The sequence below is a fragment of the Barbus barbus genome (assembly GCF_936440315.1).
Source record: "Barbus barbus genome assembly, chromosome: 10".
NCBI classification, from domain to species: Eukaryota; Metazoa; Chordata; class Actinopteri; order Cypriniformes; family Cyprinidae; genus Barbus; species Barbus barbus.
This window is the reverse complement of record NC_136738.1, coordinates 24146145-24166466: the sequence shown is the minus strand read 5'-3', so window position 1 is coordinate 24166466 and position 20322 is coordinate 24146145. Positions and strand designations below refer to the sequence as shown.

Genomic DNA, 20322 nt, shown 5'->3' with positions numbered 1-20322 from the left:
ATTAAGTTAATTGACATCAGGTCTGTAACATAAAAGGGATGTCTTAAAGAGGCAGAATCGCTCAAAAGTAAAGATAGGCAGAGGCTCTCCAATCTGTGAAAGAGTGCATAAAAAGATTGTGGAATACTTTAAAAACAACATTCCTCAATGTCAAATTGCAAAGGCTTTGCAAATCTCATGATCTGCAGAGCATAAAATCATCAAAAGTTTAAGAGATCCTGGAGAAATCTCTGTGCGTAGAAGGCCGAACAAGGCCGAAGACCTTTGTTGGATGCCCATGGTCTTTGGGCCCTGTGATGACACTGCATCACTCATCAGCATAACTCTGTCATTGACATTACTAAATGGGCCCAGTAATACTTCCAGAAACCACTGTCGGTAAACACAATCCGCCGTGCCATCTGCAGATGCCAACTAAATCTCTATCATGCAAAAAGGAAGCCATATGTGAACATGGTCCAGAACCACCCCGTGCTCTGTTTAAAATGGACTGTTTCAAAGTGTAAAAAAGGGTTCTATGGTCAGACGAGACCAAATTTGATATTCTTGTTGGAAATCACAGATGCTGTGTGCTATGGGCTAAAGAGGAGGGAGACCTTCCAGCGTGTTATCAGCATTCAGTTCAAAAGCCAGCATCTCTGCTGGTATGGAGGTGCATAAGTGCATACGGTATGGGCAGCTTGCATGTTTTGGAAGGCACTATGATTGCTGAATGGTATATAAAGGTTTTAGAGCAACATATGCTCCCCTTCAGACAATGTGTATTTCAGCAGGACAATGCAAAACCACATACTGCAGCTATTACAACAGCATGGCTTCATAGAAGAAGAGTCAGGGTGCTGAATTGGCCTGCCTGCGGTCCAGATCTTTCACCTATAGAGAACATTTGGTGCATCATTAAACGAAAAATATGGCAAAGACAACCACAAAATCTTCAGCAGCTGGAAACCTATATCAGGCAAGAATGGAACCAAATTCCAACACCAAAACTCCAGAAACTCATAACCTTGATGCCCAGACGTCTTCAAACTGTTTTGAAAAGAAGAGGAGATGCTACACCATCACTATTTTGAGACCTGTAGCAGGCATCAAATTTGAAATGAGCTAATTTTGTGCATAAAATTGTAAAATTTCTCTGTTTAAACATTTATGTTATCTATGTTCTATTGTGAATAAAATATTGGCTCATGTGATTTGAAAGTCTTTTAGTTTTCATTTTATTCAAAATTTTAAAACACCCCAACATTTCTGGAATTCAGGTTGTATTTTTAATGCTGAAAAACAATTGTGGAAACTGTAATTTTTTGCTACAATGTAAAAGCCTTTACTGTAATTTGATCATTTTAATGCACCATTGCTTAATAAAAGTATTAATTTCTTTAAAGAAATATGGTGTTAAATATACATTTTTGCTATATATTAGCATAGAAACTATGTGTGTTCTGTTGTACTTGCTAAGAAGCCTAGATTTCAAGTGCATGTGAACCAAGTAGAACCATATGTGGGCTTATGAAATTATAAGTAATTCTTGACTATAATAATGGCCGTTTTAATGACGAATTATGCCAGGTATGTGTCTATAAGTTGTTTTACATTCGATGTAGTCACCATAAGTCTTTTGACACCTGTTAACCTCAGATGGTGTGTACAGATTGTATTGTATGCGTTTTGTCATGTGAGATGTTTTGAGGTGTTTTCTTAACTTGTGTGTGTGGCTTCACGAGTTCGCCTGCAGCGTAGGTATGGTGTCATTAACATTCCAGCAGTCATGGCAGCACCGTTAACACTCCGCTACATGACGAGACAGCTCTGCCTGTACCTCTCTACCTGCTGCACTTTCTTTCTCTTGTCTCTCGTTCTCACACCCAAACACCCACCTACACAAACAAATACATATACACATACCAACCTCAATAACTACGAAACTAAAACCGGAATATTTATTTTTGTTACACATGGGGGTGTCACTTCTGACTCATATCATTCTTGTGCTGTCATTTAAAGAAGACATCTACAAACATGTCATTTTTCACACCACTTTATCTGCCTTTCTTGACAGATGCAAGACAGGAACACTTCAGGTAATTATCTGTGTTATGTGGTATGTTTTGAAAAGCACTTGTTTTGCAGTGTTGTACTAGGATTCGGCTGAAACGCCCTGACTGTTGGTAGGTGTGCTGGCCTGGCTCTCTGTTTGCCTGAGGGATCTTACTGTTTTGCATCTATACCTCTAGGGCTCAGAAAAGGCAGTACATGTTGATAGTGCTTCTAGGGGACCCACTCTGATGTAATCAGTCTCTGTGCCTACATGTTGTGCAGTGAGAGCCCTCTTGCCTCCAAGCCAAGAATGTACTAAGAATGACAAATATTGAAACCATGGAGTGCAGTCATTACATTTATGTGCATGTTACCTGGTGTATATATAAATATATTCTGATGCTATCTCAGTTTGCTTATCGATATCTCTGTGTGAGGTTGCAGGTATTGTCTTAACCAAGCACTTTTGCAGGCTTTGCAGAACACTGCATAGAACTGCCGCGGTTACAGGCCTGCTTCCTCTGTCTTGTAATCATATACAGACTAACTTGGGTAACACTTTAGTATAGGGACCGATTCTCACTCTTAACTAGTTGCTTATTAGAATGTCTGCTATTAGCATATTGGCTATTTATTAGTACTTATAAAGCACATATTCTGCATGACCATATTCTACATACCTAATCCTGCACAATACTTAAATTTAAGAACTGCATTAATAACTATTAATAAGCAGCAAATTGGGATTTTAAATGTATGCAAGAGTGGGACTGTCAGTGAACATTCTGTTATAGTTTTGACACTTTTAAAAGCAACTTGTTCACAAGGATGCAAAGTAAGAATTTATTTTAAAGTTACAAAATATTTAAGAAAGAATATTTTTATTTTACATAATCTGTACAGAGAGATGACATCTGTTTAACTAAATGACTTTGTAACAAGCTAAGAAATAACTCTTATTAAATAGAAGACTGGAAAATTAAAGACAGGAAGAGATTGTTTCATCGGTTTGCTGTACATAGTATAAAAAAAATTAGACAGAGCTACAAATGGAATCCATAATGTTGTACCCTGATTATTAGGCCTCTTGAGAAGTATCAATAATTATTTTACAAATATTGGAATGGCCTTGCCACCTTATTATAATAGCTAAAATATTGGCCTCTTTGGTACAATTAATTAGGTACAATGCATTTTTTCACAAAATTCAGTTTTACTACAAAAATAACATTTTCAATGGCAGTTTTTTTTTTTTTGTCTTTTAACTAATCCCGCAACTTTTCAGTGCAAACATCGTAACAATCATCCGCTTTGGAAAGGAAGCGAAAGATCACATTTCAAGTATTGATAAAAAGTTAAAGACAAGCAGAAAGAAGAATTCAGTTTGTTTGACATAGTTCAGGATTATTATACATTGCATAGTTCGTGCGGCACTTTATATTAAAAGGATTATGGGCAAGGGTAGGTCCACCTCTATGTACCCTTTTGAAGGCTTTGCAATATGCAAGTGCTTTAAATTGTGCATTTCGCGAGTTTTTGCAAGTGCTGTACTCCCTGTAAACCAGCTGGACAGAATAGAAGCAGCTCCGCGGAATGCACACCACTGTGAGCGTTTGTCAGCCACTGAAGTGTGCAGATGAAGGAAGCGGTGAAGTTTGCGCTGTACAGGTTAGACCTCAATATCTAGTTATGCAGTCTGCTGCAGTCAAGACGTGCACAAATTAGTAGAACGGCAGAAGTGGTTTTAGTTTCAAGATGTTCTTGTCCAGAGGTGCTTACAGTTTGAGTAGAAGCCTCACAACGGATTTAACAATGCCGCAGACAACTGGAGTCATTGCTGTGGGAATGCCTCTGGGAACGACTGGGAAGATGACACACACTGATTTGGAAATCTCCACATCAGCTGGAATGATTTGTCATATTGTCTTAAACAAGCTGTTGAAGTGCTGGTGTTCTGAAGTAGGAGATATGTCAGTGCTGGTACAACAGTCTCTTAAGTACTTATGCCAAAGGGTGACACCAGTTTGTCTCCTTTTTGCTGTTGGAGAGGAAAGTATTGGGCCATTTTTTTTAAGTCTAGAAATGGCAAACTAGAGCTAAACCATTTGGTGTTCCCTTTCCCTTATCATCCCAAAGCCTTTTTGTTCATTAGAAGGACCCACCTGTCATACATCTGATGATCTACTGCTTGATGCACACACACACACAAACGTGTGTGTGATTGTACTTTATGAGTGCACAAATATTAACACAATCTATATGCATGTGGTTCAGAAAGACCATAAATATGACTGTCACTGCTTTTGTATTATGTCCTAATGTGGACTTTTCTCAGGCACAGCCACACTCCTCCACGATCATGTTAGGCACGTCACGCTTGACGATGTTGTACTCGTCATCGAAATAGAGCATGGACATGGTGCTGAGTTTGGTGGGTATGCAGCAGGAGTTGACCGAACCAGGACTCATGCCTCTCATGCGGTACTGGTTAACTACTGCCGTGTGAAATGATGAGGCAGAGCCTGGAACCCCTGCCATGTAAGCTGGGCAGCTGCCTTCACAGTAGTTCCCGTAGTACCCTGCTGGCGCGATGATCCAGTCGTTCCAGCCAATGAGCCGGAAGTCAATGTAAAACTGCTGTCGGCAGCACAAACCGCCATTGGTGCCGTCGCACTCCAGGCCTCGCTTTCGGATGCGGTGCTTGCCGTCTGCTTGCTGGGCGTGGACCACTAGGAATGGACGGTGTGAGGGATCGCTTGGGTCCACCAGGATGGGCAGAACATTGGCGGCCTCGCAGCCCTCGCAGTGAATGTCGAGGTCTTGTCGGCGACCCCCTTTTGCAAGCATTTCTCGCACGGCCTCAGACACGGGGAAGGTGTGCCAGCCACTGCGTTTCAACTCCACACGCTTTTCCATCATGGGCCAGTGCACGTTCTGCCCACCGGGCTCATAGGAGTGCACCCTCACCGTCACCTTCCGCCGCAGTCCTTTCTCCTGAGTACCTGGCAACAGCTTGAAGTACAGCCACAGGTTTGCCTGCAACACGTAGAGGTTCTGATTCCCCTCATTGGAAATCAGGAAGTAGAGGCTGGACTTTGACGGAGTCACATCGTCTGTAAGAGACCAAACAAGTTTGTTAATTCTCAAATAGTGACTCTTTCTTACAAAATAAGCCTGTTTATGTCTTTTCTCAGCACAAACAGGTTGTGATTCTGCTGACGGCTACCCCTCCTTGGCCACATTCATTGACATAAACCACTTAACTTTTCCAGATAGACTAGATGCCACAGTTCTGGGCCCAAGTCCAGTTGGACTCATGGTTTGGGCTGAAAATGCTGGGCCGGGTGGAACGGGGGGGGGGGGGGGGGGGTCGTACGTGGGGCTTGCCCCAGGGGGTTCATTGAGTTCACAGGGAGTACTGTGAAAGCCCAGAGCTTCTGGAGCCGAAAGACTGACAACACAATGCATTGCAAGAGGTATTAGGAGACTGCTGTGGCACAGCCTAGCATTGAGCGTGTGCCCTTCAAATGAAACGCATGATAAGACATTTACATCACACTGGCCACTTTCTAAATACAATTGTATTTAGAAAGTCCAAGATACAGAGCTTTTTTGCTGTTGTAATTTGATTGTGAAGATTTTTTGACCACCCAGAAAATAAGAGAAATTGACTTGTGATCCTGAAAGTTGCACATGAATCATATTCACCGTAATCCTGACTGGAATGCCAGAGCTGTTTAATATTGGCAAGGTTTGAAATAGTAAAACCATGTTTGCCAACAGATTAGTTTGGTTTAATGTCAACAACTTGGCACAAAGGGTGGCTTCTTCAGTTGACAGCCTGACCTCACATACAGTAGCAGTCACATGTGCACTCTCTCTAGACTTGAAAGCATGTTCAAAGCTACAAATCAATCAGTGAAATCTGCATCATACAGTATGCTGTAAATTTTTTAAATGTTGTTATAGTTATTCTAGCTGTATAATATTGTTAGCTAGTGAGTCCATCTACATAACTTTTGTGGTGAAGGTGTTTGACAAAAAAATCTGGTTATGCTAGTCAAGATACCTAGTTGAGACCACCATTCACACACATATGCTGGTGACAAGCAGTGCTGTTTTTTTTTAAACATGGCTGTCAAGACTCGTTTTGCTGGGAAACCAGCCCTTTATATCCCACAGTGCAGACACAGTCAAAGTTCATCAATGACAGAGAATCAAGCCCTGGAGAGGTGTCAGGTGTGAACAAGTATGTCCTATGATGATAGGGAACACGTTCCCTGAACTGATTACTCCAACATTTTACCTCGTTACCTGCCTTTATATGCCCCCTGGATACAAATATACTTGTATGGCCATGTGCTAAAGTGTTTCAGAACCTGTCTCAACAGCTCCTGCTTAAAGTGAATCTAGTAAAACAAGGCTTTGCCCACTCCGCATATTCCAAGGCTGTGCGAACAGGTAGAGGAGATGTTGTCAGTGCTGTGGCATACTTTATCCCCATAAATATCAACACTTACCGACATCAGAATTCTTTCAACATATTTGCATAATAATAAATTATTTGTGGAACACTTTAAAATCTTATGCAATTTTATATCTGACTAATTGGAGTTTGTTTAGCTTGCTTGCTTCTCCTGCATCCTGTGGCTGTTTAACTTTTAACTTCTCCTCTGTGCAAAGGTATGCAACCTGACAAATATTCATTTCAGCCATGCATACAGTCTAGGTATTTTTAGTTTGCTGAAATGTTTATTTTGTTATCCTGTCAAACAGAGCATGGGCAAATGCACTTTTGACAAAACGGGCATTAGCTTTGGTTCTGTAGATTGCTCTCATGCTTTAAATGCTTAATGTGAACTGCTTGTCGAAGATCAATAAGATCAAGACCATGGCATGCTGCCTGATTAGATTTTGACTGTCTGCCAATCAGGTAGCACTACAGGCTCTAATTTCCTTGCTTGGATCGAATGTCCAAAAACAAAGATTTTCTAAAGAGATCAATTTGGCTCTTTGACCTTATGGACACTGTGCCACGCTGAATAATGTCTAATAATGAAGTCTTAATACCCCGTGCTGAACTGGTCCTGAAGAGTTCAGCGAGTCCGAATGGTTATGCTGACAAATGAGAAGCGAGCATCTACCGCTCCGCTCCTGTGGCTACGGGACACCAAATACTTCTGAAATGGCCCATAGGACAGTGTCAATAGAGACCTGAAATTGGCAGCTGTCCTCTCCTGTACCTTGGCAGCCCTCTTCTCATTGCTCTCCTAAAGCATGGAGCGAGATAGGAGCCACCTTCTGACTTACGGTCATACCGCATAACAGCAGGGAAGAGCATGCAACACGTGAGGCAACCCAATTGCCTGCAGCTGCAGTGATTTGCACATTGCATACCTCACAAATTCCTCTTTTTGTACATCTGAGCAGAATGGATCTAGGGTTGTCCTAATGCTATGCCCTGGCTGGCAGCCTTTACTTACTTGAGGGGTTAGCGCCAGCTGGGCTTGAGGCAGATGGGGGTTCGGAGAGCCAGTTTCATCATGCATTGCTGCTCACTGGTTCAAAGGTGTCGTGAATAATAGGGGACACTGCAAAGAGGCCTGATCGAGCTTTGATATTTGAAATGCATTTTCAGAGTAGGATATAAGAAGGCCATCCTCCCACCCCAGCCACTCTGTTACCCACAACGACTCAAATATCTCATGCATTATTCTGAGTGATTTCTTTTGTTTTCTATTGTTGTTTTTGTTCCCAATGTTGACATATTGGGTTTAGCAAGAACGCACAGTACTCTCTCAATAATTGCTGCCTTTTGTTGCTCCGTCATGAGTGCGTTCAGATCATTCTTAGTGGAGCAAGAAGTTCGGATAATGTCCAAGCTAATTGTGCTGCACAGTGTGCGAGACTAGAAGATTAAAGCCAGTTTTACAAGCTTAAATGGGTGTCAAACTGCGATATTGGCAAATTCTATAAAATTCTATAAAAAAGCAATGAAAATGTTTGCATATCCTTCCTGACAATTCTGATAGATTATGACTGTCTATATAAAAATCTGGATTAAGAAACACTATTCACTGATAACTAGTTGCTTAATAGCACATATTAATATCTTATTCTGCATGACCAAATTCTAGATCCATATTCTAGATGTATTTATTTTATTAATGTCATTTTGCTCATTCAAACTAACATTGATTGCTTAATGACATCCTTAAAAACGTGCAGAATGTTATCCATGTTTATTTCAATACGTTCTCCTGCAAATTTAACTGTACCATAGATTTATAATTGATGAACTGATTAATAAAATGAAACCCAGAGCTTCATCGCTTCCTTTTTTGACCAATGTATTTTCATAACTTACTCCAGCGTTCGGGGGTTGCTGCATAAGTATTGTAAAAAACAAACAAAAAAAAACACCATTTACATTCATTATATTTCTATTACTTTTTTCAGACCTCATATTTCCAGTTTGTTTGTGGCCATGGGAAACTTGTAGTCACTTCAAAGAAATGTATACTTCAATGAAAGGCAATCATTTTTATTGGTTTTAACAAAAGATTTTATGGCTGTATTGTCTGTTAAAAGGTCGTGATAATGTTCTTGCCCTCTTATTAACAAATTATCTGTAATACTTTGATTGCCATGTTTTTGATGCTCTCTTGGCGTTCCCGGGGAAGTTCTGGGATTTTAATGGCCTCAACACCCACCTAGCAAAGGTCACAATTTGACAAATGGCTTATTATTTTCTGTCAGCATATCTAATTATATGTTAAGAGAGGGTCATGTGTTCTAATTGCTCCCGTTACATAATACAAATATCAGATCAAGGATGCATGTCTCATTAATCCTCAAAGACCCACTGTAGCAAAACTGCAACACTTGTTGAAAGCAATTCAGTAATATTCTGTACTGTAATTAACTGTCACATCTGCAGCAAGAACTTTGCCTTTATATTAATCAGATCTAAAGATATGCATAAATAGTGCAAAACGTGGAACTGGATAATATGTAAAGCTTTTCAAACCAGTCATTTATGAAGTCCCTCTCTGTTCGGATGCTGCCTATGAAGGCAGTAGCATCTTAATAGGTTTTGGAACAGACCCACTGTATGTCACAGATTACTACAGTCACACAAGGTAGTGATCGTTTACAAAGTATTTGACCTGTAAATTAAATATTTGACTTGCAATATTTGTACATTCTGTAAATTCCAAACATGTTTTGTGATAAATACACCCCCCATTAATAAACATACTCCCTAAATTTAAGTTAAAGCCAAGAAATGTAAATAATCTGTACTTATACACTTAAAACTGTAGTGACATTACGCAGGTTAAATAAACCTCTTTTTTTACTTAATAAAATGTCAACACTTCTGGAATGCTCTTGATCTTGTACACACCTGACTCGGCGAAACTGATTATTTCCGACGTTTCTTCTTGCACCTCGTTGTGGGCAGCATGTCCATCCAAATTGGGAATTTCAACCCTCCCGTCCTCCCGAACTTTACCCGCGTGAAGTTTGCGCAGCGCCGTTACCATGGCAGCTTTGGGAATGGGATGAGTGATATTTGGTCTCTCTCTCATCTGCAGTCGGTTCAATATGTGCCTTTTAACCGCCTCCAGAAAGTCTGTGTCCATTCGCCCCGAATCATCCGGATGCCCGAGTCCACAAGAGGCACACTGAGACTCCTGAGACACAGTCTCAGCTCCCAGACTACACTGAACTGAGAGTATGCAAGCCATTAAACAGGTTACAGAGAGGATGGGAATACTCATTTTGTTAAATAGCGTGTCCATACAACAAACAAATCAGTTCATGGATTCCTACCGTTAAACAATTTGACCTATAAACAGGACAGAGTTGTACTTCCAACAACCTCCTTTGACAGATGTCCATTCATCATCACGCTCGCGGTCACTTTTCACAGAAAGTGTGTTTTATCGGCAGGTAAACACATCGAGTTATAATGAGGGCTAGCCGAGACAATGTCAGTCTTAATTGACGCTAGTTAAAAGCGGGAAAATGTCTCCTCATCTCCAAGGGAACTGACAAATTGACTTGCCTGAAGAATCAAAAGAAACCGGTTACTAATCTTGTATTCCTTTAAAGGTCAGTGTAGTCAAAACTGCACTCTTTGTCTTTCCACTGCATATCAATAGCTCGCGCTCCTCTTCTCTCAGTCTTAGTTCTTGCGTATTTCTTCAGCCTCGGGAGGGATGTTGTCCTTTGGTCTTTTCTCTCGTGTAATCACGACACTAAAGCACCTCGCGCTGAAACTTTTTTATACTTCAAACCACGTGGGACGCTCGACCAACTGCGAGCGAGAGATTATGCGCTAAAACAGGTGACGCTCCCAGAGCCGCATCAGTCCAAAAAGAGCCATTCACATCAACTTTTCATTGTGATAATACAAGACTACAGGGCTTTCATAAACGCAACAAAAATCTGTTTCTGTCAAGAAGCATTAGAAAATATTGAAACATAATATAAATGGCCAGCACTAGTTTTTACACATCGAGTTATTATTATTATTTAACTAACAAAGCAAAACCTTTATGGTTTCATGAGAATGATATAGTCACTCTTTACAGATCAGTTTCTGTAATAATTAATTAAATAATGCACGCGCTTTAAGAAATTCCCTCAAGTGTTGCTTTGTTTGCCAGTTTATTTCAGTCGAGTTTTTCTGCTGCGGATAGGAGGATTGCATTTCCAACTTTTTCTGAAGTGAGATGGTGCCCTCTATCGCTTCAATAAAATAAATACACGCTACATTTTCTGGGAATCTTCTATGAACACATCTATCTCGAGGGGCACATTTTACTTTGCATTTTCATTTTGGGATTCTTTCTTTCTCATGGAAATTCTTTAATAATTTGGTTTTATAATATCTGGAATATTCATTGATATCATCATGAATATGATCTGAGACTATTCAATTATAATATACAACTTCATATTTGAATGGGGTTGGTTTCTGTATTCATAAATGAAAATATTTAAAACATTAATTTAATATTATTTTTGCAGTTGTAGCTCTTGTGTATTCATGCCACCTCTCTGCAGCATTAAACAGACTGGGTAAGAAAGCACCTTCTGAGGAGAGTATGTGCCACTTTTCTCAAGATACCAGCTTTGCAGTCTAAAGAGAACAAACTGCGGCTTCAGACAGATTATCAGTATATATAAACACTTTTTAGCTATATATGTGTGTTTTTTCCAGTTGATTAGCTACAGAATGCAGTTCAGTGGCGTTTAAAAGGACACTTTGTATCATGATCAGTTCTTCTGTCACTTCTGCGACTTGGATGTCACTTGCCATGAGAAAATCCCTTGGATTTATGTCACATTTTAATTCATATATTATCCATTAATATTGAGGATAAAGGATACTGATGATGGTATGTATCTGTTTAGCCTACAGATGTGAATTGTGTTTTTCTGTCTTTTGTTTCAATATAAAAATAAATAAATAATGTGTAGATTATCCCAAATGTGTCAAGGCGATGGTTGGATTATGCTTGCGAAGTCTGTCGCCCTTCAGTGGTAATAAACACTACATGCATGTCGAAATGTAAGTACAGGTCAGTAGGGCTGGGTAAAAAATATCGATTCTCCGATTTTAATCGATCTTCAGTTTAACGCAACGATATCGATTCGGGAAATCCCCGAATCGATTCTTAATGCGCGTTTCACGTAAGAGGATATGAATATTCACCTCTCGTCCTGAAGGTGTCACCATCTTTCGAATTGCTCCACTAAAAAAAACAACTGTGTGCACCCTATTATTAATGTAGATGTGTATTTCAGTAATAAACTTAAGTAGGAGAGTTTCAGTTACCAGCATTTATATGAAAATATGGATCCCATGTCTGCAAAACTAACATTTTAAATGAAATATTGATAGCTAATCGATATCGAATCGAAACCATAAAAATAAGAATCGAATCGAATCGCAGAATTGGTCACAATACCCAGCCCTACAGGTCAGTGTTAAACAATTAGTGACTGCACGCAGTTAATTCCTTTTTTTAATTAGTTGTATGTTATATTATTGTAGCATTTTCTAGCTATAGTTATATTTAGTACAATGTTTATCTATTTATTCCTTTTATTCATTGAAAAAAAAAATTCACCCTTGCACTCTGTATTCTATCTACTTGTTTTCTTGCTATGTTTACTGCGTTACACTAACCAAGACTTCTCACAGCAATTACATATTAGGTTGGCTTGTTTGTTTTGATAACTTCTTTTGTCCTTATTTGTTAGCCATTTCGGATAAAAGTGTCTGCTAAATGACTAAATGTATTGTAAATTTAATACAAATATGCTACAAATGTAGTTTTCTAGCAATATCTGTTTTTAAACTGTTTAATCCAAAAATGAATACAGACTAGTGTTGGTTTTAACATTAGCGCTGCAACACATTTTTGATTGTTGCAAATGGATTACACATTACTCATGTAATGCATTACTTATTAAATCATTTGAGTGCAGTTATCCTGAAACAATGTGAAGGCAGGAAAATGAATGTGTTCTGACAGCAATATACATGGATCTAAAATAACACACACAAAGCAAATTACAAAGTGTGACAATGTTTGGATTGATTCCTAGCATGTAATAAAATTCAAATTTTGACCATTATTTCACATTTAGTGGAGATTCTTTAATATAACATTTTGATACATAGTAAAATAATATGACATATTTTGTGGAAGAGAAAAGCCCTAGTTGGTGGTTTTCAGAGTAATCGTGATTTCTCCGAGGTAATAATTACAGACTCTGTAAAAAGTTTGTACATGACTGAATTCAACTGTTCTCCCACAGGATATAGGTATTGTTGCTAAGGCCCATTAATTTCTCACAGAGAAAGTAGAATGCACTAAAAACAACAGATTTATGCCATTGTCATATGCCACATTGAAATCACATGCTGTCCTTGTAGAGGTTTACCACCCAGGACTAACAGCAAGTCAGGCATATGGAGAAACATGGCATCCTCGGTTTCCTCTGCCAGGTCACCACTTTTCTGCTTCTCGCTAATAGCCTCCTGGTTCTCAAAGGTGAGACAGCTTCCTTTCAGCTTAGTGTCTTTCACTGCAATACTTAAATCTGGTAAATACTTCTTTTTGTCCATGTGGAAAGTCTGGAGCTCAATACAGGGCTCTTGCAAAGTGGGGCGGGATGGTTGGCACTTGTTCTTAAATAGTCTTAGCTTGTTATTGATGTTGTGAGAGTTGGGTATTTTCCTTAAATAAATGCCGTTTGGTGATGTTGGCTGGAAACTCTGGCCTATGCCAATGCTGCAGTGATGGATCCGGCACAGAGAGGGGGATCCAGGCAACAATGCTAGCTTCTTCCAAGTTTTTGTTGTCAGGCTGAACCTCCACAAGCTGCTCTGAGGAGAGCTCTGGGTTTCCCCACCACCAAAGATGAGCATGCTGTCCTTAAACAATACAGCAGAGTGACCAACCAGCCTGGAAGGACCTGAACTGCAGAGTAAGAGATCATAGAAGTGTTAGTGTTAAGTTCGTGTCTGAAGGGGGAAAAAAAGCAATGTATAAAAATTAAACGAATAATTCTCTCAAAAAATAACATTTGCCGAAAATGTTCCCACTCTCAGCCCATCTATAATGCAGATGAGTTTGTTTGTTAATCAGAACAGGTTTGGAGAAATTTAGCGTTACATCACTTGCTCGCCAATGAATGGGTGCTGTCAGAATGAGCGTTCAGCTGATAAAAACATTGCAATAATACACAAATATTGTATGTAATCCACAAACTGTGTATTCGTAAGAAACAAATCCATCATTAAGATGCTTTTAACTTCAAACCGCTGCTTCTGACAAAATTATGGGTCCTCTATCCACAATATTTCTCCAAAGAAAAGTCATCTTATCTGAATCAGGAGAGAAATATGCACAAATCAAGCACCATTTACAGTCCAAAACAGTTCTAAACAAATATACTGGTGGATTTTGATGTGAGAGGACAACAGGGAGTGGACGTTGTCACTGGAGGAAGTGCCATTGAAAGATTTGTTTCTTATAAACATGCAACTTTTCACTTCACAAAACATTAAAAGATAGACTGGAGTGGTGTGGATTATTTGTGGATTATTGTGATGTTTTTATCAACAGTTTGCACTCTCATTCTGACGGCACCCATTCACTGCAGAGGATCCACTGGTGAGCAAGTGATGTAATGCTACAGAGATGAGTTCATCAGAAATATATGATACTACAACAATAGATTGGCACAGTTAACAGCTGTGTGAATATTCTGTTCTGCTTGGGAATATGTAGTTTGCTTCCTACTAATTATGTTAAACAAAACTCTGAATATCTTTCAAAGGTTTGTAGCTATAAACTTTCCAAAGTTGCGCCAAATCTATTGATTACTTATATGGCTATCAGGGTTTATGGGATGGATAGATAGATGTTAATAAAGAAGCTCACTGGAAATTGATGCAGCTCCAGGTTTGGCTGGCAGGACTCCAGCTCCACAGGTCCTTCTGTTCCCTCAGGCCCTGCAGGCCACCGTAAAGGTACATAGAGTCCTGGTATGTCATAGCTGAGTGACCATGTCTGGGACCAGGCCCACCTTGTACACTGCTTAGGAGCGACCACACCCTGGAATCTAACATGTAGAAAATATCATTATTTGGTAAGGTCATTTAGCAATATGAAAATCATACCTGAGGTGGATAACAGTCACACTATTCAAATAAATGTTTAGTCTTAGAAGATGCTTTATAAAAACCATAAATCCAATGCTATGTGATAACACTCACCAAAATCAAATTTCCAGAATTCCTTTGTTGATCCTCTTATATCAATGTATCCACCGTAGACATACATAGATGACCCAAAAATGACAGCACTGTGCCCTTTTCTGTTTGCTGGTGTCACTCCCTACAAAAACAGTTTACAATAATAAAAGGATCACATGTTTCAGTTGTAGTTCTTATTAAAAAAAAAGATGTTTACCTGTAAAGTTTCACTCTCTGTTTTCCAGTTAATCCAGCATTCATTTACTGCAAAGAATATAAAACTGAAGATGTGAATGACAAAGTTGCATATTACTGTGTGGTAAAACACAATCTGCGTTCATGCAGCACAAGTGCTAGTGTCATTAAAGCAAGACAAAAGAAATACTACAAAAATTCAGAAAGCTGTATTAATTTTTTCCCACTCAAGTTTTTAACTTAAATTCCAATTAAATGAAAGTACCGGTACTTTGTTCATACAAAACACAGACATTCACACATACACACGTTTGTTTTTGTGAATTGTGGGGACATCCTATAGGCGTAATGGTTTTATACTGTACAAACCGTATTTTCTATCGCCCTAAACCAACCTTACACCTAAACCTACCCCTTACAGGAAACTTTGTGCATTTTTACTTTATCAAAACTCATTCTGTATGATTTATAAGCCTATTGAAAAATGGGGACATGGGGTAATGTCCTCATAAGTCACCATTTCCTTGTAATACCTATGTCATACCCATGTCATTATACAAATTTGTGTCCTCATATGTCACAAAAACACACACACACACACACACACACACATACAACAACACAAATGTTCTAGTTGACTCAGACATTTTGGAGCCCCACTGATCATGCACTGAATGAAAAATACCTGTGTCAAACACCCAAAGAGGCATTTTTGAGTTAGTATATGATGAATCTTGCATTCCTCCAAAGACATACAGAAATCCCTAAGAAAAAAAAGAAGGTAAATTCATTTACTCTTGTTAGTGCAAATATTTTTTACTAAAGTAATATGTGGAAATAATCAAGTATACTGCCTGATATGACCCTTTTAGGAATTTTTATGCAGAATGCAGTGTATGATTCACATGGACTGCCTTTAATAAAGGTGAAAATGTGATAAATTGACGGTCTACAATGTCATATTGTTTCTCATAACTTGTGAACCCCTTATGCTCAATTGTGAGTTTTTCATTCATTCACTGAATGAATAAATTTTGAGTCTATTGCAATTACCTGATATGCTACCATTGCGTGCTCCTCCAGTTCTTCAGGTGCTTCTTCACAATCACAGGGAAGCTCGACCCACTTGTCACAGACTAAAAATATATACATTTTCCATAAATTATCATCAGTGCAACAGGAACCATACATTATGCAATAATGAGAACAAGTGTACAAAGAAGCAGGCAGCCACATATAAATGACAATGACTTACCCACATTATATTTCCAGAAATCTCTCAGTAAGCATCTTTCTCTACCACCTAGTACGTAAACATGGCCTCTGTGGGCACAAGACGCATGCTTGTAACGATCACATGGTGCGGGGCAGTGCTGAGGCACTGAGGTCCACAAACAAGCTCCGCTCCCCTGGTTCATGCTCGGGCTCTTGAGAGTCTCATGGGTTAATCTCTGTGAAGAAAAGAAAGCGTGAAATACACAGGGACAGCTAATGAAGTCATGTTAACATTACTTCCTAGAATAGTACAGAAACAGCAGAACAAGAATATTGCAGTGAAAGGAATTTTTATTATGGAGTTAAGTAATATATTAGATAAAAGCGGTGCAAATATTTGACTAGAAAGCAAGTATTTCTAGTAAACAACACTGCAGATTTTGGACCATTTAATTAAAATGGCTTTTATACAGTTCAATAAACAAGTTATTACAGAAAATCCTACATTTAGACAGAATATTGCTATTTTGTCTATATCCCCAAAAGTCAAAACAAACAAAAACAAATTCACCAATTGACTGTACGCAGGGAGCTTGTTTGACGGGCGATCTGAGCACTCAGAATGCGGATATTATGTGCCGCCATTGAATATAGCAAAAGCGACACAGAAATAAAAAAACCATGGATTTTTTTTATAGAGAATGAGCAGAAGAAATACCAATCCAGTGTTTTAGAGTCTGGCAAAAGCTATAAAAAGACTGACTGTTTATCTCACAGCGTAAGATGCAGCCTGCAGAAGTGACGTGTATGGTTGTCGTCCACACTGGAAATTCACACCACTGTGTGTGTGATGTAATACAAAAACTTGAAACAGAAGATGCTACCTACTGACTTGCTGGGCATTTTTTCATAATAATAATAACATAATAATTATAATTCACTTTGCATTATCCAATGGTGAAAATCTTTCAGTAAACATGTATTTCACCCAATCTTAACACTGTTGAGCACCTGTGTGGGATTCTGTAGACGAGTAGCAGTACACTCCATTAAAGACCAGGTCATTTAAGAAGGTCATCGTTAAACAGGACAGATGTGTGTCCTACACTCAGTGCCAAGAAGGGTCAGACCAGTATGTATTAGACATTATGGAGGATATTATACATTTGTTGAATTAAATTGTGTACTCATTTCTTGTTGTTTACCAACTGACTGGGACACAAATGTTATATCCTGTTGTTTACAGACACCAAAAAAGTTTGTGGTATACCTGTAATACAGCGTGTTAATGTTGAAATCGGAATGTGGTTGGTTATGTTTTAATAGCTTATTTTCTTTTTCAGCATTACACGATTTTTTTTTAACAAAAAAAAAAAATATTTTGAAAATAAATCCCTTCCAACACGTCACACCTCAAATACACAACCAAAATGTGACATATTAGTTTCATATCGCTCACCACAGTATGATTTTTAACGTAAACGCCCAGAGAACATATTATTCGCATTTGTAATGGTTTTATTAATATAACTAAGAAACATTGTTACATAACCTCTTTACGGCGGTCGATGAGTAGGCTACTTACTTGCATCATAAGAAGTTTATATGTGACTTTCATGTTGAAGAAAGTCCCGAAAGTGTCACATGACCGCGAGGAAGAACTACTTCAAATCTTGAAAGCAACTAACGGTGGATAGAGGTCCTCAAACAGAAGTTATTTTTGCTGACTGTAATGTAACCGGTTAGATTGCGTTGTTAGTAAATGTAGCGTTAAAACTCCTTACCGCTCAAAACTGTCGTTGAACGTCTGCCCTCCCTCGATCTTCATTGAAAAGATAAGCGATTATGAGAAGTATATAGCTGCCAATGCCAGTACACGAGAAGGAGGGGCGAAGAAGGATCCTCTGTGGCTTTGCTTCTCTCTCAAGAGGGTCTCTGACTGTAACTGAACACAACACAAACGCACTCCTACTTTTAAAACAAAACTAGCCAGCACGGAACACTAAGCACGTTTAAATCATTCAAAGCTGGGTAGATTACTTACAAATTTCAGTCCGTTACTGATTCCAAATTAACGTACATGATTAAAAATCGTAGTAATGTAATCTGTTACATAACACATTTTAGGTATAATCAGACTACTTTTTAGATGTTAATCTAACTCATTTATCACATTGATTTAAATAGGATATTGATATTAAAATGCAAAGAAATTATATTATTATTATGTTATTAATATTATATATAATATATTTCATATAGCTATAATAATATATAGTATTGTTATGTTATTAACAACATAAAGTGAATAAAGCATTGCATTAGGCTAATTCAAGGTTTCCCAAACTTGGGTTTGTGAAGGACTTGCAAGGCATTTGTGTCATAATCGTAAAAATGTCAAATTCAAATAAGAATAACATTAATCAAAATAAAATATTTACTAAAAAAAAAAAATAACATTTTGTTTACCTGCATGTCATGTAGGCATTTTAGAAAGGAAAATTTTAAATATAAAAAAATAATTAGCTAGATTCAATTAATTGTTTATGAATAATTACTTGCTATTGTGTGAATATATTTATTTAAGTAATCAGTAAAAAAGTAGGCTATCTGTAGTCTGATTTTAAAATGTAATTTAATCTAATTACAAGTACTTGGAATCTGATTGTACTACCCAGCTCTGTTGATATTATAGGCCTATATTATTTATATTTCGCATATAATTTATTCATTTAGCAGAAGCTTTTATCTTGTAAAATTGCTGAAAACGATGGTATGTTATCAGCACTTACTGTATGTTGGAGGTATTTAATACAGTGCTTCATAAGACTCTGAATGTACAATGGCATGACTTTTAAACAGGATACATTCCTAATTCACTTCACTTTGTAAGTGTTGACTAAAAGTATTATGTCTGACATTGCAGTCAGTGAACTTCATTATGTCTGTTTTCAGCCTGAGGGATTTTTCAAAATAGTTACTTTAACCACCAGAGTGAAGAAAGTGCTACTAAACTTCTATCACGGCTTTGGCCCTGCAAGAGGAAACAATGTTTTAGGCTATGTTTATGTTAGATCTATATGTTTTAGGTTATGTCTACACCAAAGCAGAATACATATAGAGTCCTTGTATAGCAGTTACTCCAGAAATGAGAGAACATGCTGAAAAGGGAATACAAACATGTTGAAACCATGAGGACCTAGATGAGTATTGTGTGTTTCACATGGTATTTCGCCGCAGCATAAAATGGCTGCCCACTGCTCCGGGTGTATGTTCACGGTGTGTGTGTGTTCACTGCTGTGTGTGTGCACGTTGGATGGGTTAAATGCAGAGCACGAATTCCGAGTATGGATCACCATACTTGGCTGAATGTCACTTCACTCACTCACTTATTTCAGTAAGAAGATGGTGATGTAGCAACACAATTACTCAACAACTAAGAGGCCTTGGCTAAAATGCAGATGTTTTCTTGCTTATACATGATGCCTAGAGAGCCACTCCAATGTGGATTTCTTTTTTCATGTGTGGAAAGGCCTTTTCTTTTTCTCATCTACCTGGCCCTCTCGCTCTTGCATAATAGACACTTATGTCATAATGCTGTTCACTGATTTCAGTTCTTAATTCAACAACATTATACTTCAGACACTCACTAGAAAATGTTCCATATGTGGGCTTAATACCACACTTTGTAACTGGATCCACGACTTCCTGACTAACAGACTCCAAGCAGTTAGTCTCCATGAGCAAACCTCATAGCCAGGGGCGGATCTAGGATTTTTTAGAAGCAGGGGCCACAATGGGGCCACCATTTACAGAGAGAGGCCAAGTTTACCGTTCAAGTCTTTGGAAACTTTAACAATAACGGCTTAAATATTTCCATATGTATGTATGTGTGTGTGTGTATGAATTCATTAAGAATAACATAGATAATAAAATATAATACAATATTTGAGGAAAAAACAGGTGTCCCTGCCAAACTGGAGTTCGTTTTCACACTTGTTGTTCTTGAACATTGTAAGAATGTTTACGCACCCCCCCCCCCCCCCCCCCCCCCCCCCCCCCCGGGAGTTTTTGTTGTTTCTGTTACTTTG

General features: G+C 38.5%; 2 protein-coding genes across 4 annotated transcripts; both read right to left on the bottom strand.

The window, feature by feature from the left end:
- Positions 1-2858: 2858 nt before the first annotated feature.
- On the bottom strand, positions 2859-10303 carry inhbb (inhibin subunit beta B). Of its 2 annotated transcripts, XM_079426989.1 has the most exons (3): positions 9874-10303; positions 9446-9769; positions 2859-5150 (listed from the first exon to the last, which is right to left on the bottom strand). In XM_079426989.1, the coding sequence occupies exons 2-3, from the start codon at positions 9681-9683 to the stop codon at positions 4369-4371; spliced, it is 1020 nt and encodes a 339-aa protein (XP_079283115.1). In that variant the 5' UTR covers positions 9684-9769; positions 9874-10303; the 3' UTR covers positions 2859-4368. The 2 variants fall into 2 exon arrangements, with proteins under 2 accessions (XP_079283115.1, XP_079283114.1); XM_079426988.1 differs by having other exon boundaries at positions 9446-10303.
- A 2322-nt stretch (positions 10304-12625) lies between these two features.
- LOC306876550 (uncharacterized protein) lies at positions 12626-18227 on the bottom strand. 2 transcript variants are annotated; one of them, XM_079427832.1, is made up of 9 exons: positions 18016-18047; positions 17817-17914; positions 16272-16467; positions 16070-16152; positions 15702-15780; positions 15039-15085; positions 14843-14963; positions 14508-14688; positions 12626-13541 (listed from the first exon to the last, which is right to left on the bottom strand). In XM_079427832.1, exons 2-9 carry the CDS (start codon positions 17847-17849, stop codon positions 12947-12949), a joined length of 1335 nt encoding a protein of 444 aa, XP_079283958.1. In that variant the 5' UTR covers positions 17850-17914; positions 18016-18047; the 3' UTR covers positions 12626-12946. The 2 variants fall into 2 exon arrangements, with proteins under 2 accessions (XP_079283958.1, XP_079283959.1); XM_079427833.1 differs by lacking the exon at positions 17817-17914 and having other exon boundaries at positions 18016-18227.
- Between the last annotated feature and the right edge of the window lie 2095 nt (positions 18228-20322).